The sequence below is a fragment of the Pseudochaenichthys georgianus genome, chromosome 8 (assembly GCF_902827115.2).
Source record: "Pseudochaenichthys georgianus chromosome 8, fPseGeo1.2, whole genome shotgun sequence".
Taxonomy (NCBI): Eukaryota; Metazoa; Chordata; class Actinopteri; order Perciformes; family Channichthyidae; genus Pseudochaenichthys; species Pseudochaenichthys georgianus.
The window spans coordinates 31,746,005-31,759,915 of record NC_047510.2 but is presented as its reverse complement, the minus strand read 5'-3'; the positions used below and the strand labels follow the sequence as shown (position 1 = coordinate 31,759,915).

Below are 13,911 nucleotides of genomic sequence, written 5' to 3'. Positions count from 1 at the left end.
TCAAGTTATTTCCATCAATTCATACTATGTTTGCATGGGTTTTATAGGAAAGTAATGTCAGCGTTGATTTGTTGTCTCATTTGCTGCTCATGAGTGCACTGATACTGCATTTCTTTAGTTGAAAAGTTGGTTCAAATATTGTTTCCAAACCCAGAATTAAGCTACAACAATTCAAAGAAAAAAACCAAAAGATCCTTTGAATTTAAACATTTTATTTTCTTGAGCACAACGGGACATTTTCCAATAAAGATATATTTCAAATTCACATTGAAGATCTACACCCCTTAACAATATTTCTTACAATAACTGTCTCAAAGTCTCATCTTTATGTGTCTTTTAGCAGATCTTGAAGGAAGTCAGTTTGAAGTCTCCTGCGATTCGGACGTAGTTGATGACGTCCACGTTCTCACGGTTTGGAAACTGCAGCTGCTGTCCGTCAGGAAGCTCCACCTCAAACACGTCTCCAGCCAGCGTCAACTCCAGCTGAAATAGAAAAGATTATAAGAAAGGAATCTGAGAAAATCCAACAACGCTCCTAAAAAACCTGAAATGGTTGATGTAATCTGGGTTAGGAAATGCACTTCAAGAGAAACGACTCCATTGGACTCATTAATGTCACGCTGTAACTCTGGCTTTTATCTATTGGCTAGTGCTCCAACACATTGTACATGATAGGCTAAGGGGCGGGACATCTCTAAGAGGTTGACCAATCACAACAGAGCCAGCCAGCTAACCAATCAGAGCAGACTGGGCTCTGGTTTCAGACAGAGGGTGAAAAGAGGTGCTGCAGCATGAGAAAAATAAAGAGCTTTTTGAACATTAAAGCATGAGACGTGTAGTAGAGACACTACATACTGATATGAACCTCAGAGTTCCTCACCTTGACCTCTCCTCCCCGGTGTGGAGGGTTGTGTGTGTCCCGGACCTCATCGCCCCAAGACCCACCAGACTTTGAGTTGCAAACAATAACGGAACCATCAGCGTCGTCATCATAACGGGGATTAAAGTGCAGCGCGATGTCGTCCGTACCACAGCCCAGCTCGATCTTGAAACTGGATGGATCAGAGATTATAAACAGAGGTTTCATATTATATAATCACAATACTTTAATAGAAATGTGGTTTAAAAAGGTGTGGAAATGTAACCTTAAAGAAGAAGTATTGTAATACTAAACAGATGTTTTAGGGCTGTCAGTCGATTCAAATATTTAATCGCGATTAATTGCATGGTTGTCCACAGTTAATCGCACATTTTTGTATCTGTTCTAAATGTACCTTAGAGGAATATTTTTCAAGTTTTTAATACTCTTATCAACATATGAGTGGACAAATATGCTTTATGCTAATGTTTATTATCATTTGAACAATGACAAATATTCTCATGAATATTAAACACAACAACCTGAACATTACAAATATTCGCCTCAATTCAACCTGGAACCTCTCATACAATAATACAATACAAATGGTGTGCGTGTGCGTGTGCGTGTGTGTGTGTGTGTGTGATTGATCGTTGGAGCCATGTGCAACTCAAGGCATATGCTCGAACGGGAGCTGCCTGGACGCTGCAATCATGTTGCGCACTATCCGTGCTGAGTGTGCTGACTTCTCGTACAATGTCCCGCTGTCTGGCTTCCTGCATAAAGTCAAGTGCTCGGCGCAGTTGTGTGGATAGAGCGCTCCTCTGTTTTCATTTAAACGGCTCCTTATATCCGTTAGCGCAGCTAGCTAGCACCAGATGCTAACAACAACAATGCACGTAAGGTGTCTCGCTCGCTCGGACCACACGTACACACACCCTCCCGGTCCTCCCGGTGGCCAGTCGGTGCCTGCCGGTGAGCGTGGAAGTGTGGTCTGCCACAAGCGGGCGGCAGGAGCGGGGCTGTCAGCATCAGCTTGTAGATGGTATTTTAAACTCGATGCGCTCTGAAACTACGGGGCGGCCGAGGACAAAAAATACACATGCGTTAATCGCGTTAAAATAATTAGTGGCGTTAATTTTTGTTTGCGTTAACGCGTTAACTTGACAGCCCACTGCAAGATGAGGGTTTTAGGAAAATAACAAAACTGACCTGAAGTTAAGAGGAAGAAAGAAAACGTACTTACAAAAGTATTTTTTTTCCTGTCCTATGTCACTCAGTCTAGCGCGCTGACTTGTAGGATGAGCCTACTTGCAAGAATTTAAGATCCTTAAGAGGATTACTAAACAAATATTGTGTGCATTTATTGTTCACCCATCATTCTCTTAAGTTGCAACAAAACAACTTATTCAAGTTTTAAAAGTATTTTGTTTCCAGAATGCATTTGTTAATGCAGATGACCATATTATCATATTTAGTTTAAAAGGTTGTACTAAATATGTTTTGTGTGTTTGGTTTGCTTACCTCTCGGCATCACGCTGAATGATCCCCTTCACTTTCAGCCTGTCTCCGTCCGTCAGACTCAGGTGCTTCATTTCAAGTAGCTGAGAAACACAGAAATTAAAGTTTTAAACAATTTATTGGGAAAATTACAGAAGGCTGTTTGTCATAATAGTATTAGAGTTGCATTCAACCAATTGCAGGCTGCAAACACATACTCTGTTCATAAGGCAGTACAGTTAAAGACTAAACAAAGCAGATGACCTTATGGTGATAGTGGGTGTTAGTGAACACTCCTGCAGCTGATGGAAGATGGTCTTTCTGCACTTTCACTGGAAGACAAAATGTAAGTAGTAAGAAGACTGTGAAGTGTCTCTTAATTTATAATGTGAAGCACTGCTGTTGGACTAAATAATATTGAAAATGAGATTAATCACAGAGAGGATTTTGAGTAGCAGCTGCCCCTGTGATACTGTGATGTGTTTATAAAAACTACTCCGTCAAGAACTTTGAAAAATATATCAAGATTGGGAGCCATTGTTTCCATTGAGGAGGGTCTGCAATGCATTATAGATTACATTGGAGCACAAGCACCACCTACTGCAATACACTCTACTTTAATCAAATAGTCTGCTATGATAATCTGCATGTTTACATTTTTTAAAGCACATATTGACAGTTTGGGCAGTTTACGTGTATTTTGTTTGAATACATTTGTATGTGTTTAATGATTTCTATACCCTTTATTCCTAAACCTTTCTGCTTGGCACACGTGGTTATCAAACATTAGAACTGCAAGACTTAAAATCCTTGAAGCTCGTCACTCTATAGAAACCACTTCTGGTTAATTACAAAATAAAAGGTAATGTAACGGCAAACAAACTAAAGAGGTTAACTTACACGTCCTGCCACTTAATAGATTTATATCAAAAACCTCTATCCACTGACACGAGTTAGGTGGCTAACGGGAATAACAGTTTATAGAGCTAACAATGCTACCAAACAATTTCAGGAGCAGCAGTCAGTACCAATATTATTGTTAGCCCAGTCCTGGGGGGTATACTGCGAAGCAGGATTTTCGTTTAGCCGGCTAAATTCAGGGCAAACTCCGGCTTTCCGGTCATCCGAAGCTGGTTCTCTTTTTAGCAGGCTAGATCTCCATGGTAACTTATGCTAAGCAGCTAACCTGGTCGGGACCAGGTTAGGTTGCAGGCTAAGAGATCAACTCAGTGAAAGCACTGTCTGCTGACCAATCAGAACTCAGTGTGCGGAGTTTAAAGCGATCAAGTCATATTACAGGAGAAAGGAAATACAGAAAAACTGCCGTTGCAGGAAAGACGGCCGGCAAAAATCACCGACTGTGTGAACGTGAACATTAATAGAATATCACCTCCCATCTTCAGAGCAATCTGACTATTATAACATTAGCGTTAAGAAAGCTTACTTAAATATCGGCCACAACATAAGTAACCGAATCAGAGTACATTAAGTACAGTCCGCGGCATATCACTTCATAATGTATCATATATCTCCTTATCTGAGTCAGCTGAGCCGTATCTGGCCGTGCAACACTCACAGTGTCACATACTGTATGCAGAAGTATTATTTTAAGCAACACATTAAGTTGACGAAACACTCGAGACAAATATAATGAAAGTCAGATCGTGTTTTAGACGGGGCAGTGATATCATAAACCTGTTAATGTACGCATTCAAACACTTTTTCTTTTGCCAGCTGTATTCACCTTGCAGGTGCAGCTCTGTGGCTTTGATCCTGGATCAAGTGTTTAAGTCATGGATGTTTAAAGTTTAACTTCTTCATTTTTGACTAGTATTAAAGTTCACTTTTCATTCAGGAAGTATGACGCTGCGCTGTCAGTACGCTTCTCCATGTTTGTGATTGGTCGAATGCTCCAGATACCACCCCTTTCATGTGAACGCGCACCTAACTAGATAGGACACGGCTGGCTTGAGCGATCCACTTGATAACCAGCGTCGTAGTACCGTTTAGCGAGAGCGCGTATGTTTTGGATTAGGCCAACCGGCTAACTCAAACATATCCAGGTTAGGTTGAACAAGCTTCGTAGCATAGGCCCCTGAAGTGCGCTATTAAGCTGCCTCTATCGTCAAATGTCTCACAATTTGTCCGTTGTAGTTTCCATATAAGACTGGCACTGGGACATTAGGGGAATATGGACCGATAATTGTCTCGAAATGCTTCAGTTCTCGACCACCCAATTTTTCGAAAGTACTCACCGGAAGTGTTAGCGATCTGTCATGTCTGTAATACCGCTGGCTTTATTCATTTTATATACTAGCAGTTCCACCCTTTGACCACGAGATGGCGGTAAAACTAATCGATTCTAATGTCTGCCCCAACGAAAGGAGATGGGTGGTCTGGATCATGCTCTGGATGCAGACCGCAGACAGGGGGCGGTTCCTATAAGGGGATGTTCCTAAAGGGTTATGAGCCCCGCCCCCCACGTATTTCTTAAAGGTATATGACGCTCTGTTTCTCATTTATTTGTAATGCTTTGAATGAATCATAAACGAACTTTGAAAAATAATAATTATAATAATTTGCATAAAGAATGAAGAGTATACAACCCACAGAGAAGACAAATTAATTGACCTATTGACAGATCATAATGAATACAGAGTCAATTTGATAGTTTATCATAACATAGGATACATTCAACTCATAAATTGTAGGCATATCATTGTTTACTGTTTGTGCAGTGGTAGTAATTATTATTCAAATCAATCAACTACGTTTTATGGAAGTTATTGCTGTATATCATTTAACAACATGAGGAGAGGTTTCTGTACACCTAAAATACTGAAGTTGAAGTTACTGTCCTGATGTGTATCATTCATTTGTTCATGTTGTGTCTGGTGGTAATATTAATTAATTAATTAATTAACGTATTTATTATTTTTGAAACATTACAATACACATCAAATACTAAACATGAAATGTATAGTACATACCAATACATTGTAGGCTACAAAGGAAAATATATACAGTACATACAAAGAGGAAAGTCTTCATTAAACATAAACATTTTATTGGGTGTTCTCATTCAGCAACCACAAAATATGTGCCCAGATTTCATTATCTCTGACTTCATCAACCAAAAGATCAATTTTAATATTTAACATGAATTGAACTCAGAAAGAAAAACACACTGTATGCCTTATACAACTTTGTTTATCCAATAGAATAATGACACAGAAATACATACTGTAGGTGGCAGTAATGCAACTTAAGGGATTCCAGCTGCTTTTATAATTCCTCGCAGAAGAAGTCATTCGTTCTTTCAAGATGGCCGAACAACACGTTGAAACAGCGGTAATAGTATTTTCCAGAGATGCATGTTTATATTTATTGTAATGTAATTTTTCTTAACACACAATTGACTCGTTATCAAAGTAAAACATCGACTGTCCAACCTCGTTAAGCGTTAATAAAGTAAATAATAGTTGTATGTGGTAAAAATGTTTGTGGTATTAAATGCTAACTTAGCATGATGCTATAAACACGTTACTCTACTGTTGTAATAACGTTAAGCTTAGATAGGTCAATAGATTATCAGGCTCGGTAACAATACTGATTTGTGTTACCAAAGCTGATCATCTAATTGACCTAAGGTTAGCGTATATGCTTTGATGCTAACCAGCACTTAGCATTATGCTAGTGTACTGTTGTATACTTTTGTTTTATCTTGAAAATATAAGTAGGCCTGCCCTACATACTGTAACTTAATCAAATAATATGGTATGGATGCGGATAGACAACATGGCAAGCTTGGTTGTTTGAATTGAGTAATAAGATGTGCGGTACTGATTAAGGGGGTAACTGTAAGAGTTTGTAACTACTGGTTGTAATGAACCAGACGAGAGACGGACGCATCCTTTCAGTAAATGTCTGCTGCTAATCAATATGTAAAAATAACACTTCGGGTGTCTTCTATAATTATGTAACATTAGTTATGGCATCATCAGAAATGTGGTAAAGTAATATGATTAGAGAAGAGTCACTGGTCATCTAACACATGCTTAATAGCGCACCTAACACTATTAAAGACAGGTTAAAGAATGTAACATAATAAAAACTACCCAATATCGATAAGCAAAAACACTAGTTATATTATACATGACCCCTTGAGCTGCATAAACTAACAAGCAATCCAATATAAATATCAAAGCTCTTTCAAAAACTTTCCTGTCATGTATGTGATATGAATGGTTACTGTTGAAAGTGCAAATAAAAACAGTTTGAATAGTAAACCATTCCTCATTTTCTTCCAGATTCACCGAACTGTTTACAAGGGGGATGCCCTTCTAACACCCCTTTGTGAAGGCCCTAATAAGTACAAGTGCACATTCTGCAGCAAGGTGGGGGACTATGGCGATATTGTGGCACATCTGCAGACCCATAGAAGAACGGCTGTGAAACATGGAGGTATTTCTTAATCTAATTAAATGTTGTAGATCTTCCAAAATGTACAAATAGTTGACTAATTTTAGTTAGTCTAACCCAGTGGTTCCCAAACTTTCTGTGCCCAAGGCCAGAGTTGGGTGTAACGCGTTACTGTAATAATATTACTTTGTCGGTAACGGAGTAGTGTAACGCGTTACTTTTATAATCCAGTAATCACACTACAGTTACTAACATCGCCCCGACACGCGTTACTTCGTTACTTTCTAAAATCAGTCATAATCAAACCTCAACAAACACCTGCAAAGAACACATGCTAAGGTGAAGCTAACGCACAGCTATTTGTTGTTTGTTTATATCACACATTAGTCTGTTCTTCTTCTCTGTTTTCCGGTTGTTGCCTGTTTTGAATGACGAATACACACTACCGCCGCCTGCTGGTAAGGAGAGTTATTGCCACTCACGCATGCGCAGTTCGTACGTGCTCGGCTGAAGTCTTTGCGGTGTCTGGTTCCAGTGCAACACATGGCCAACACGCAGGAGAACACGCCGACGCAACAGCGTGAGCAGAGATAGACTGCACAAAATATACAGATAGCAGGAGACAGAGGACAGCCACGGTCAGATAGGAAAACATTCAGGATCTGGATCAGTCTTATGCGACAATGGAAACTGAACTAAAGAGAACATTTGAAACTTTAGCAGATCTGCCTGCAGGGAGGGGCGGGCCCTGCGACTAAAGTAACGAGTAAAGTAACGCGTAAAGTAACGAATTACTTTATGTAGAGAGTAACGAAGTAGTGTAATATATTACTTTTTTTTTAATGTAATATGTAATATTACTTTTTTTTTAGTAACGACCCGATCTCTGCCCAAGGCACACCAAAGGACAAGTAAAAATCTCAAGGCACACCTGTTGTGCAAAATAGCCCTTATAACACGTGTTATCACTCATATCATGTAAAACATCTGTAAATGTGCATAATTATTTACTAATGCCAAATAAAATGTGACAAAGACAACTATATTACTCATGAAATATTTATTAACGAAATATTTCAGAAATTAATTTGAAACTTTATCAAATTAGGCTTCATCAAAGCAGCAACACACTCATTTAAACCAGACGGGTCACAAAATAAAAATGAGACAAAGGAAATTCAGCACAGAGAACTGTCAATGCAAGGAAGCTGCACTGCATGGTCCTGAACTACAAATTATAAATGTAACATTTCAGCAATCAGCATTGAAACATGTGCTATTGTAAATATTTTTGCAGACTTACAAATTAGTGAGATGCATGTGCCTGTCGGGGCGCGCAGAATTTTGTAATCCTTGGTGGCACTGAAGAGAGGGCCACTCGCAAGTCCTGTTCAACACAGAGCCGTGACCTCCTGTTGTTCTTCATGTAAATCAGAGTAGAGAACGCCAACTCCAGAGATGGGGTCGTTACTAAAAAAATGTAATATATTACTTTAAAAAAAGTAATATATTACACTACTTCGTTACTATCTACATAAAGTAACTCGTTACTTTACTCGCCGAGCACGTACGAACTGCGCATGCGTGAGTGGCAATAACTCTCCTTACCAGCAGGCGGCGGTAGTGTGTATTTGTCATTCAAAACAGGCAACAACCAGAAGACAGAAGAAGAACAGACTATGTGATATAAACAAACAACAAATAGCGTGTGCGATAGCTTCACCTTAGCATGTGTTCTTTGCAGGTGTGTGTTGAGGTTTGACGTGGTGTTTACAGCAGTGGATAACAGCTTCTGGCCTGGACACAGTTTGCACCTCACCGTCACATTCCTGTCTGTTCTTCGGACAAACTCAAAATAATGGGCACACCTCCACCCCTCGACAGTTATCGCTGACTCAGCCATGTTTATGCAGCACTGCACGTGGAGATGTGGACGCACAAGTCGCGCAGATTACGTACATATAAACCTACAAAGTACTGATATAGTAAATAAAAATATAATTATTTGTGTGTAGTTGTATATTGCAATAATAACGTATGGTTGTCACAAAACACTGGTCTAACCAATTAACTATTACTAACTAATATTATTCAACGTGAATTTGAATACAGTTTACATTTTTATATTGCCTTAAGAATGAAGTCATTTGTAAACTGGATTTCTCTTTGTAGGATTCACAATGTACAGGTGCAATGGTGTGTGTTGCAAATCCTCGCATTTCCACTGCTGCTACTGTGGGGAGATCAGAACCCAGCCCACTATTCTGAAACATGTTCAGAAGTGCGCAGGGGCAGCCTACAGCGTTGGATCGCTTCGCCAGAGTAAGTGATGCACATGAACACACCAGAAGCAGTGGTCATAACCTTATTCCCCCTAAACACAACTTAAACAAAACATGGGGGAAATGTATTATACAGCTATACTGCTATAATGTAATCTAGCCACTGTCTCCTCCTCAGCCGCCACTGTCTCCTCCTCAGCCGCCACTGTCTCCTCCTCAGCCGCCACTGTCTCCTCCTCAGCCGCCACTGTCTCCTCCACAGCCTCCACGGTAGCCTCCTCTGTCTCTTCCACAGCCTCCACTGTCTCCTCCCCAGCCTCCACGGTAGTCTCCCCTGTCTCCCCAGCAGACTACACCATTGGCCCAGCAGCCTGCAGCGTTGGATCGCTTCGCCACAGTAAGTGATGCACATGAACACACCAGAAGCAGTGGTCATAACCGTATTCCCCCTAAACACAACTTAAACAAAACATGGGAAAAATGTATTATACTGCTATAATGTAATCTATCCACTGTCTCCCCACCAGCCTCCACGGTGGCCTCCTCAGCCTCCACGGTGGCCTCCTCAGCCTCCACGGTGGCCTCCTCAGCCTCCACGGTGGCCTCCTCAGCCTCCTCGGTGGCCTCCTCAGCCTCCACGGTGGCCTCCACGGTGGCCTACCCTGTCACCTCTGCAGCCTCCCAAATTGCCACAGCATCTGTAGCCTCCACTCCACTCCAAGCCATCAGTCGCAGCAAAGTAGTCCAGTCAAGGGCCAAAAGGACAACATGCCCTTTGTGTAAAACTGAACTATATATGAAAAACCTCAAGACCCACATGGATCGACGTCACTCATCGTCTGTTCCTGATATTACTTATAATCACCATCTTCCATCCCAATGCTTAGACCTCAAAAAGGGCATTTTTGCTGTTGGAAGAACATTTTCTGGGCTGAGAAACCCCATTCATGTGCAGAAGTTCACCTGGGGAAACAGCCACCAAGTTGTTTGTGAGCTTGAAAATTGCAAGCAGGCATCAGAATTTTCCAGAAGTCACTTATTAGGGTCTGAGTGTATTCATGTTAGGTCTCTGGTATACTGTCCTACTTCATCCAAACCAGACGTCACACTGAAGGAGGAAGTTCTGTCGGATATGGTTGGGAAGGAATGGATTTCTGACGACACAAAAAGAATGTGTCTAGTCAGAAAGGAGAAAGCCGAGTCTGAAAACAGCCCACTGAGTAAAGTGGTGACATTTTGCAGTGGCGCATCAAGAGTTTATGTGTCAGTACTTGAAACATGCACCTCATATTATTCGCGGTTAGGGAGAGTGTCTGTATGTTATGACATAAAAAGAAATACTTGGCAGTGTCCATGCGCAAAGCCAAAGAATTCCTGTGCTCATAAGTCCATAGCAAAATGGCACTTGAATCAGACCCGACCTGAACTCTTCCTAAAGGTCCGAAGTACAGACAGTGATGTGTTTGAGACCTTTGTTGAGTCTGATCCTGAAGGCCACAGTACTGAGGACATTCTCTATCCACCTGAGGGAGCCGCTTTGACGTCAATTGTTCTTTACTTGTTGGACCACAAGAAATTGCCAGCTGTTCTGTCAACGGATGCGTGTTCACCGCAGAACATGGAGACACAGCCAAAGCGCCTCATACCTCTTTAGAACTTTTGCACCGTTTGCCCAGGAAAGATTCCTCTGTCTGATCCTATGCCGATAACTCCTAAAGCCAACATAGTGACATTCACTGGCAAAGTGGCATAGTAAAGGGTATGTTTAGTAATATATTAGTGATACTTCCGCTGGCCATCCATATGCTACAATACATGTTATTTTGTGAAGTATAGCAGTCATTCAGTATTCATTTATATGCTGGATTATGTCTTTTTTACACACACGCGCACTATCGTATACACACAGATATATAGACATCTGTAAATCCCATCACTAATACGTTCTTGTATTTTCTCAGATGTGTCCACGTACTGTAAAAGGTGTGGACATTTCTACCGATATCAAGATTGGACAGAGGGGCTGCACAATTTTGATGACCACACTATCCTGTCACTGCCTTACCTTTTTTCACCTCGTTAACATTTTATTTTTTATTATTCATGCATATTTTTCTAATCACTCCCCCCTCAAATGGAAATATGTTTACATAAATGGTGACCGAACCATTTGAGACCCACTGAGATAACTTAGACTAAGTTAACTATCTAAACGCAGAGTAATTTACCTGAGCTGAGGTTATCAGTCTCTCAGTCTGACAGCAGAGGACTCTCCCTCCACCTTGTTGTTGAAACAGCTCCTTATATCCGTTAGCGCAGCTAGCTAGCACCAGATGCTAACAACAATACATGTAACCGGTGCGCACCACACATACACTAACAGTGATTCTCAAATGGGGGTACGCGGACCCCTAGGTGTACGTTGGGGTACTGCAGGGGGTACGTGAGATAAAAAGAGTCTTGGTACAATAAGTGAAATAGAAAACACAATTGTATATCAAATATTTCTAGAACCACCAAGGCGGTCCTCATATAAACATGTCAAATTTGTATATAGTATTTCATAATATATCATTTTGTTCATTGGTTTGTTAAACATATTACTTCAATTGAAAATATGTTCTTTTTTTCATGCACAAAGATGAAAAAATCCTTAGTTTTTTGTAATTCATGCATGAAGGAGTTAATAAATCACACACTGATGGACCATGACCATATTGTAATTATTTATATAGGCTTTTTCCATCCAAAATGTTCGGGGTCGGTCAGGTGGTACTCGGCTGAGAAAATGTTTCAAAGGGGGTACATTACTGACAACAGTTTGAGAAGCACTGCACTAACACACACCCTCCCGAGCTTGAATGACACACAGAGACCACTCGAAGGCATTAGTATGATCTGTATGAAAGTGGCCATGTCGGCAGGCCACATCATGTAGACCGCCAGTCACCTTCTGTGAGGCAGAGTCAGACCCACATTTGCGCAGCGTTGCGTTCACAATACATACGTATACAAACAAATCTTCAGGCCAGCAGGCACCTGTGCAATGTATTGGTATGTACTATACATTTCATGTTTAGTATTTGATGTGTATTGTAATGTTTCAAAAATAATAAATACGTTAATTAATTAATCTTACCACCAGACACAACATGAACAAATGAATGATACACATCAGGACAGTAACTTCAACTTCAGTATTTTAGGTGTACAGAAACCTCTACTCATGTTGTTAAATGATATACAGCAATATCTTCCATAAAACGTAGTTGATGGATTTGAATAATAATTACTACCACTGCACAAACGGTAAACAATGATATGCCTACAATTTATGAGTTTAATGTATCCTATGTTATGATAAACAAATCAAATTGACTGTATTCATTATGATCTGTCAATAGGTCAATTAATTTGTCTTCTCTGTGGGTTGTATACTCTTCATTCTTTATGCAAATTATTATAATTATTATTTTTCAAAGTTCGTTTATGATTCATTCAAAGCATTAAAATAAATGAGAAACAGAGCGTCATATACCTTTAAGAAATACGTGGGGGGCGGGGCTCATAACCCTTTAGGAAACGCCCCCCCCTATAGGTTCCACCCCCTTTAGGATCCGCCTCCTTGCTGTGGTCTGCATACAGACTCTATTGAACGAAAGGGTGAAGATTACGGTTAAAAAAAGTGCTAGCTCGAGTACCCCAATTGCTCACTTGACGATCACCTAATCCCCATCATGGCTCACAAAAGAGTCTTTAGAATAAACCTTTATGTTACATGTATATTTATCCATGCAGAACATGTTTTTTTGTGACCATTTCAGTTGTTACGCTTGTGATAAACCTCTGTACATTGTTAGTAAATGAACTGGTGTAACTCCACTTATCTTTTCTTGAAGGCCAGAGAAAACAGAATAAAACACCATATTGTAAAAGTATTATTTTAATCAGAACAATAACAAATCCCTGCTGTTCAGCAGATGAGGCTTCATTACTTCAACAGAATCAATACTGCTTTACAAAAACAAATCTATTACACTTCAGACACTCATTTTAGATTTTGTAAATTATCTACCATACATCATGCAGCATAAAGATATAATTTCAACAAAACAGATACCTCGGTCACTGCAGACATCATATCATGGTGCAGTAAAATACATTTCCTGTAGAAGAATAAAAGTAACGTATATGTAAATTACCACAACAATTTGTCAGGGATGAGCAGAGCAGGTAGGACCCAATTGCGGGACAGTCTAGACCAGGGGTCGGCAACCTTTTTGATATGAAGTGCCATTTAAAAAAAAATGTATCAGCATGCCAACGAACGAGAATTATCAACGGGGGGGGGGGGGGGGGGGGGGAGAGTTGAGGAGCTCGGGGAGCCTCGCTGCGGGGAAGCAGTGTGTGGACCTGTCAGCGCAACTTACATGATGCCGAATTTAACAAACACATTTAAATAATTGGTTTAAACCGACGGCATAATAATAAGGACGATCGTCCGTCCTGTGATTCTCCAGAGCACACATGTTATGATATTATTATTAGGGCTGTCAAGTTAACGCGTTAACGCCACTAATTATTTTAACGCGATTAACTCGCCGCCCTGTAGTTTCAGAGCGCATTGAGTTTAAAATACCTTCTACAAGCTGATGCTGACAGCCCCGCTCCTGCCGCCCGCTTGCTGCAGACCACACTTCCACGCTCACCGGCAGGCACCGACTGGCCATCGGGAGGACCGGGAGGGTGTGTGTGTATGTGTGGCCCGAGCGAGCGAGAGAGAGACCTTACGTGCATTGTTGTTGTTGTTAGCATCTGGTGCTAGCTAGCTGCGCTAACGGATATAAG

The 13,911-nt window shown here is 40.6% G+C and overlaps 2 protein-coding genes across 2 annotated transcripts; one reads left to right on the top strand and one right to left on the bottom strand.

The window, feature by feature from the left end:
- Positions 1–195: 195 nt before the first annotated feature.
- On the bottom strand, positions 196–5,235 carry LOC117451740 (galectin-2-like). Its single transcript, XM_071203905.1, has 6 exons — positions 5,214–5,235; positions 3,388–3,498; positions 2,624–2,691; positions 2,384–2,463; positions 881–1,052; positions 196–483 (listed from the first exon to the last, which is right to left on the bottom strand). The coding sequence occupies exons 1-6, from the start codon at positions 5,233–5,235 to the stop codon at positions 337–339; spliced, it is 600 nt and encodes a 199-aa protein (XP_071060006.1). The 3' UTR covers positions 196–336.
- A 456-nt stretch (positions 5,236–5,691) lies between these two features.
- Positions 5,692–13,322, top strand: LOC117450627 (uncharacterized). The gene is made up of 5 exons (XM_034088486.2): positions 5,692–5,710; positions 6,670–6,823; positions 8,954–9,103; positions 9,242–9,460; positions 9,591–13,322. The coding sequence occupies exons 3-5, from the start codon at positions 8,962–8,964 to the stop codon at positions 10,715–10,717; spliced, it is 1,488 nt and encodes a 495-aa protein (XP_033944377.1). The 5' UTR covers positions 5,692–5,710; positions 6,670–6,823; positions 8,954–8,961; the 3' UTR covers positions 10,718–13,322.
- Positions 13,323–13,911: the final 589 nt, after the last annotated feature.

Bases quoted from the DNA above. Each gene is read 5' to 3' on its own strand.
- LOC117451740 (XM_071203905.1), bottom strand. From the start codon at position 5,235: ATGAATGATACACATCAGGACA. The intron at 2,464-2,623 runs GTCATCTGCTTT...TGTGTTTCTCAG, and splicing joins ACACCCACTATCACCATAAG to CTACTTGAAATGAAGCACCT. The intron at 484-880 runs GTGAGGAACTCT...TTTCTATTTCAG, and splicing joins ACCGGGGAGGAGAGGTCAAG to CTGGAGTTGACGCTGGCTGG.
- LOC117450627 (XM_034088486.2), top strand. From the start codon at position 8,962: ATGTACAGGTGCAATGGTGTGTGTTGCAAATCCTCGCATTTCCACTGC. The intron at 9,104-9,241 runs GTAAGTGATGCA...TCTCCTCCTCAG, and splicing joins CGTTGGATCGCTTCGCCAGA to CCGCCACTGTCTCCTCCTCA. The intron at 9,461-9,590 runs GTAAGTGATGCA...TCTCCCCACCAG, and splicing joins CGTTGGATCGCTTCGCCACA to CCTCCACGGTGGCCTCCTCA.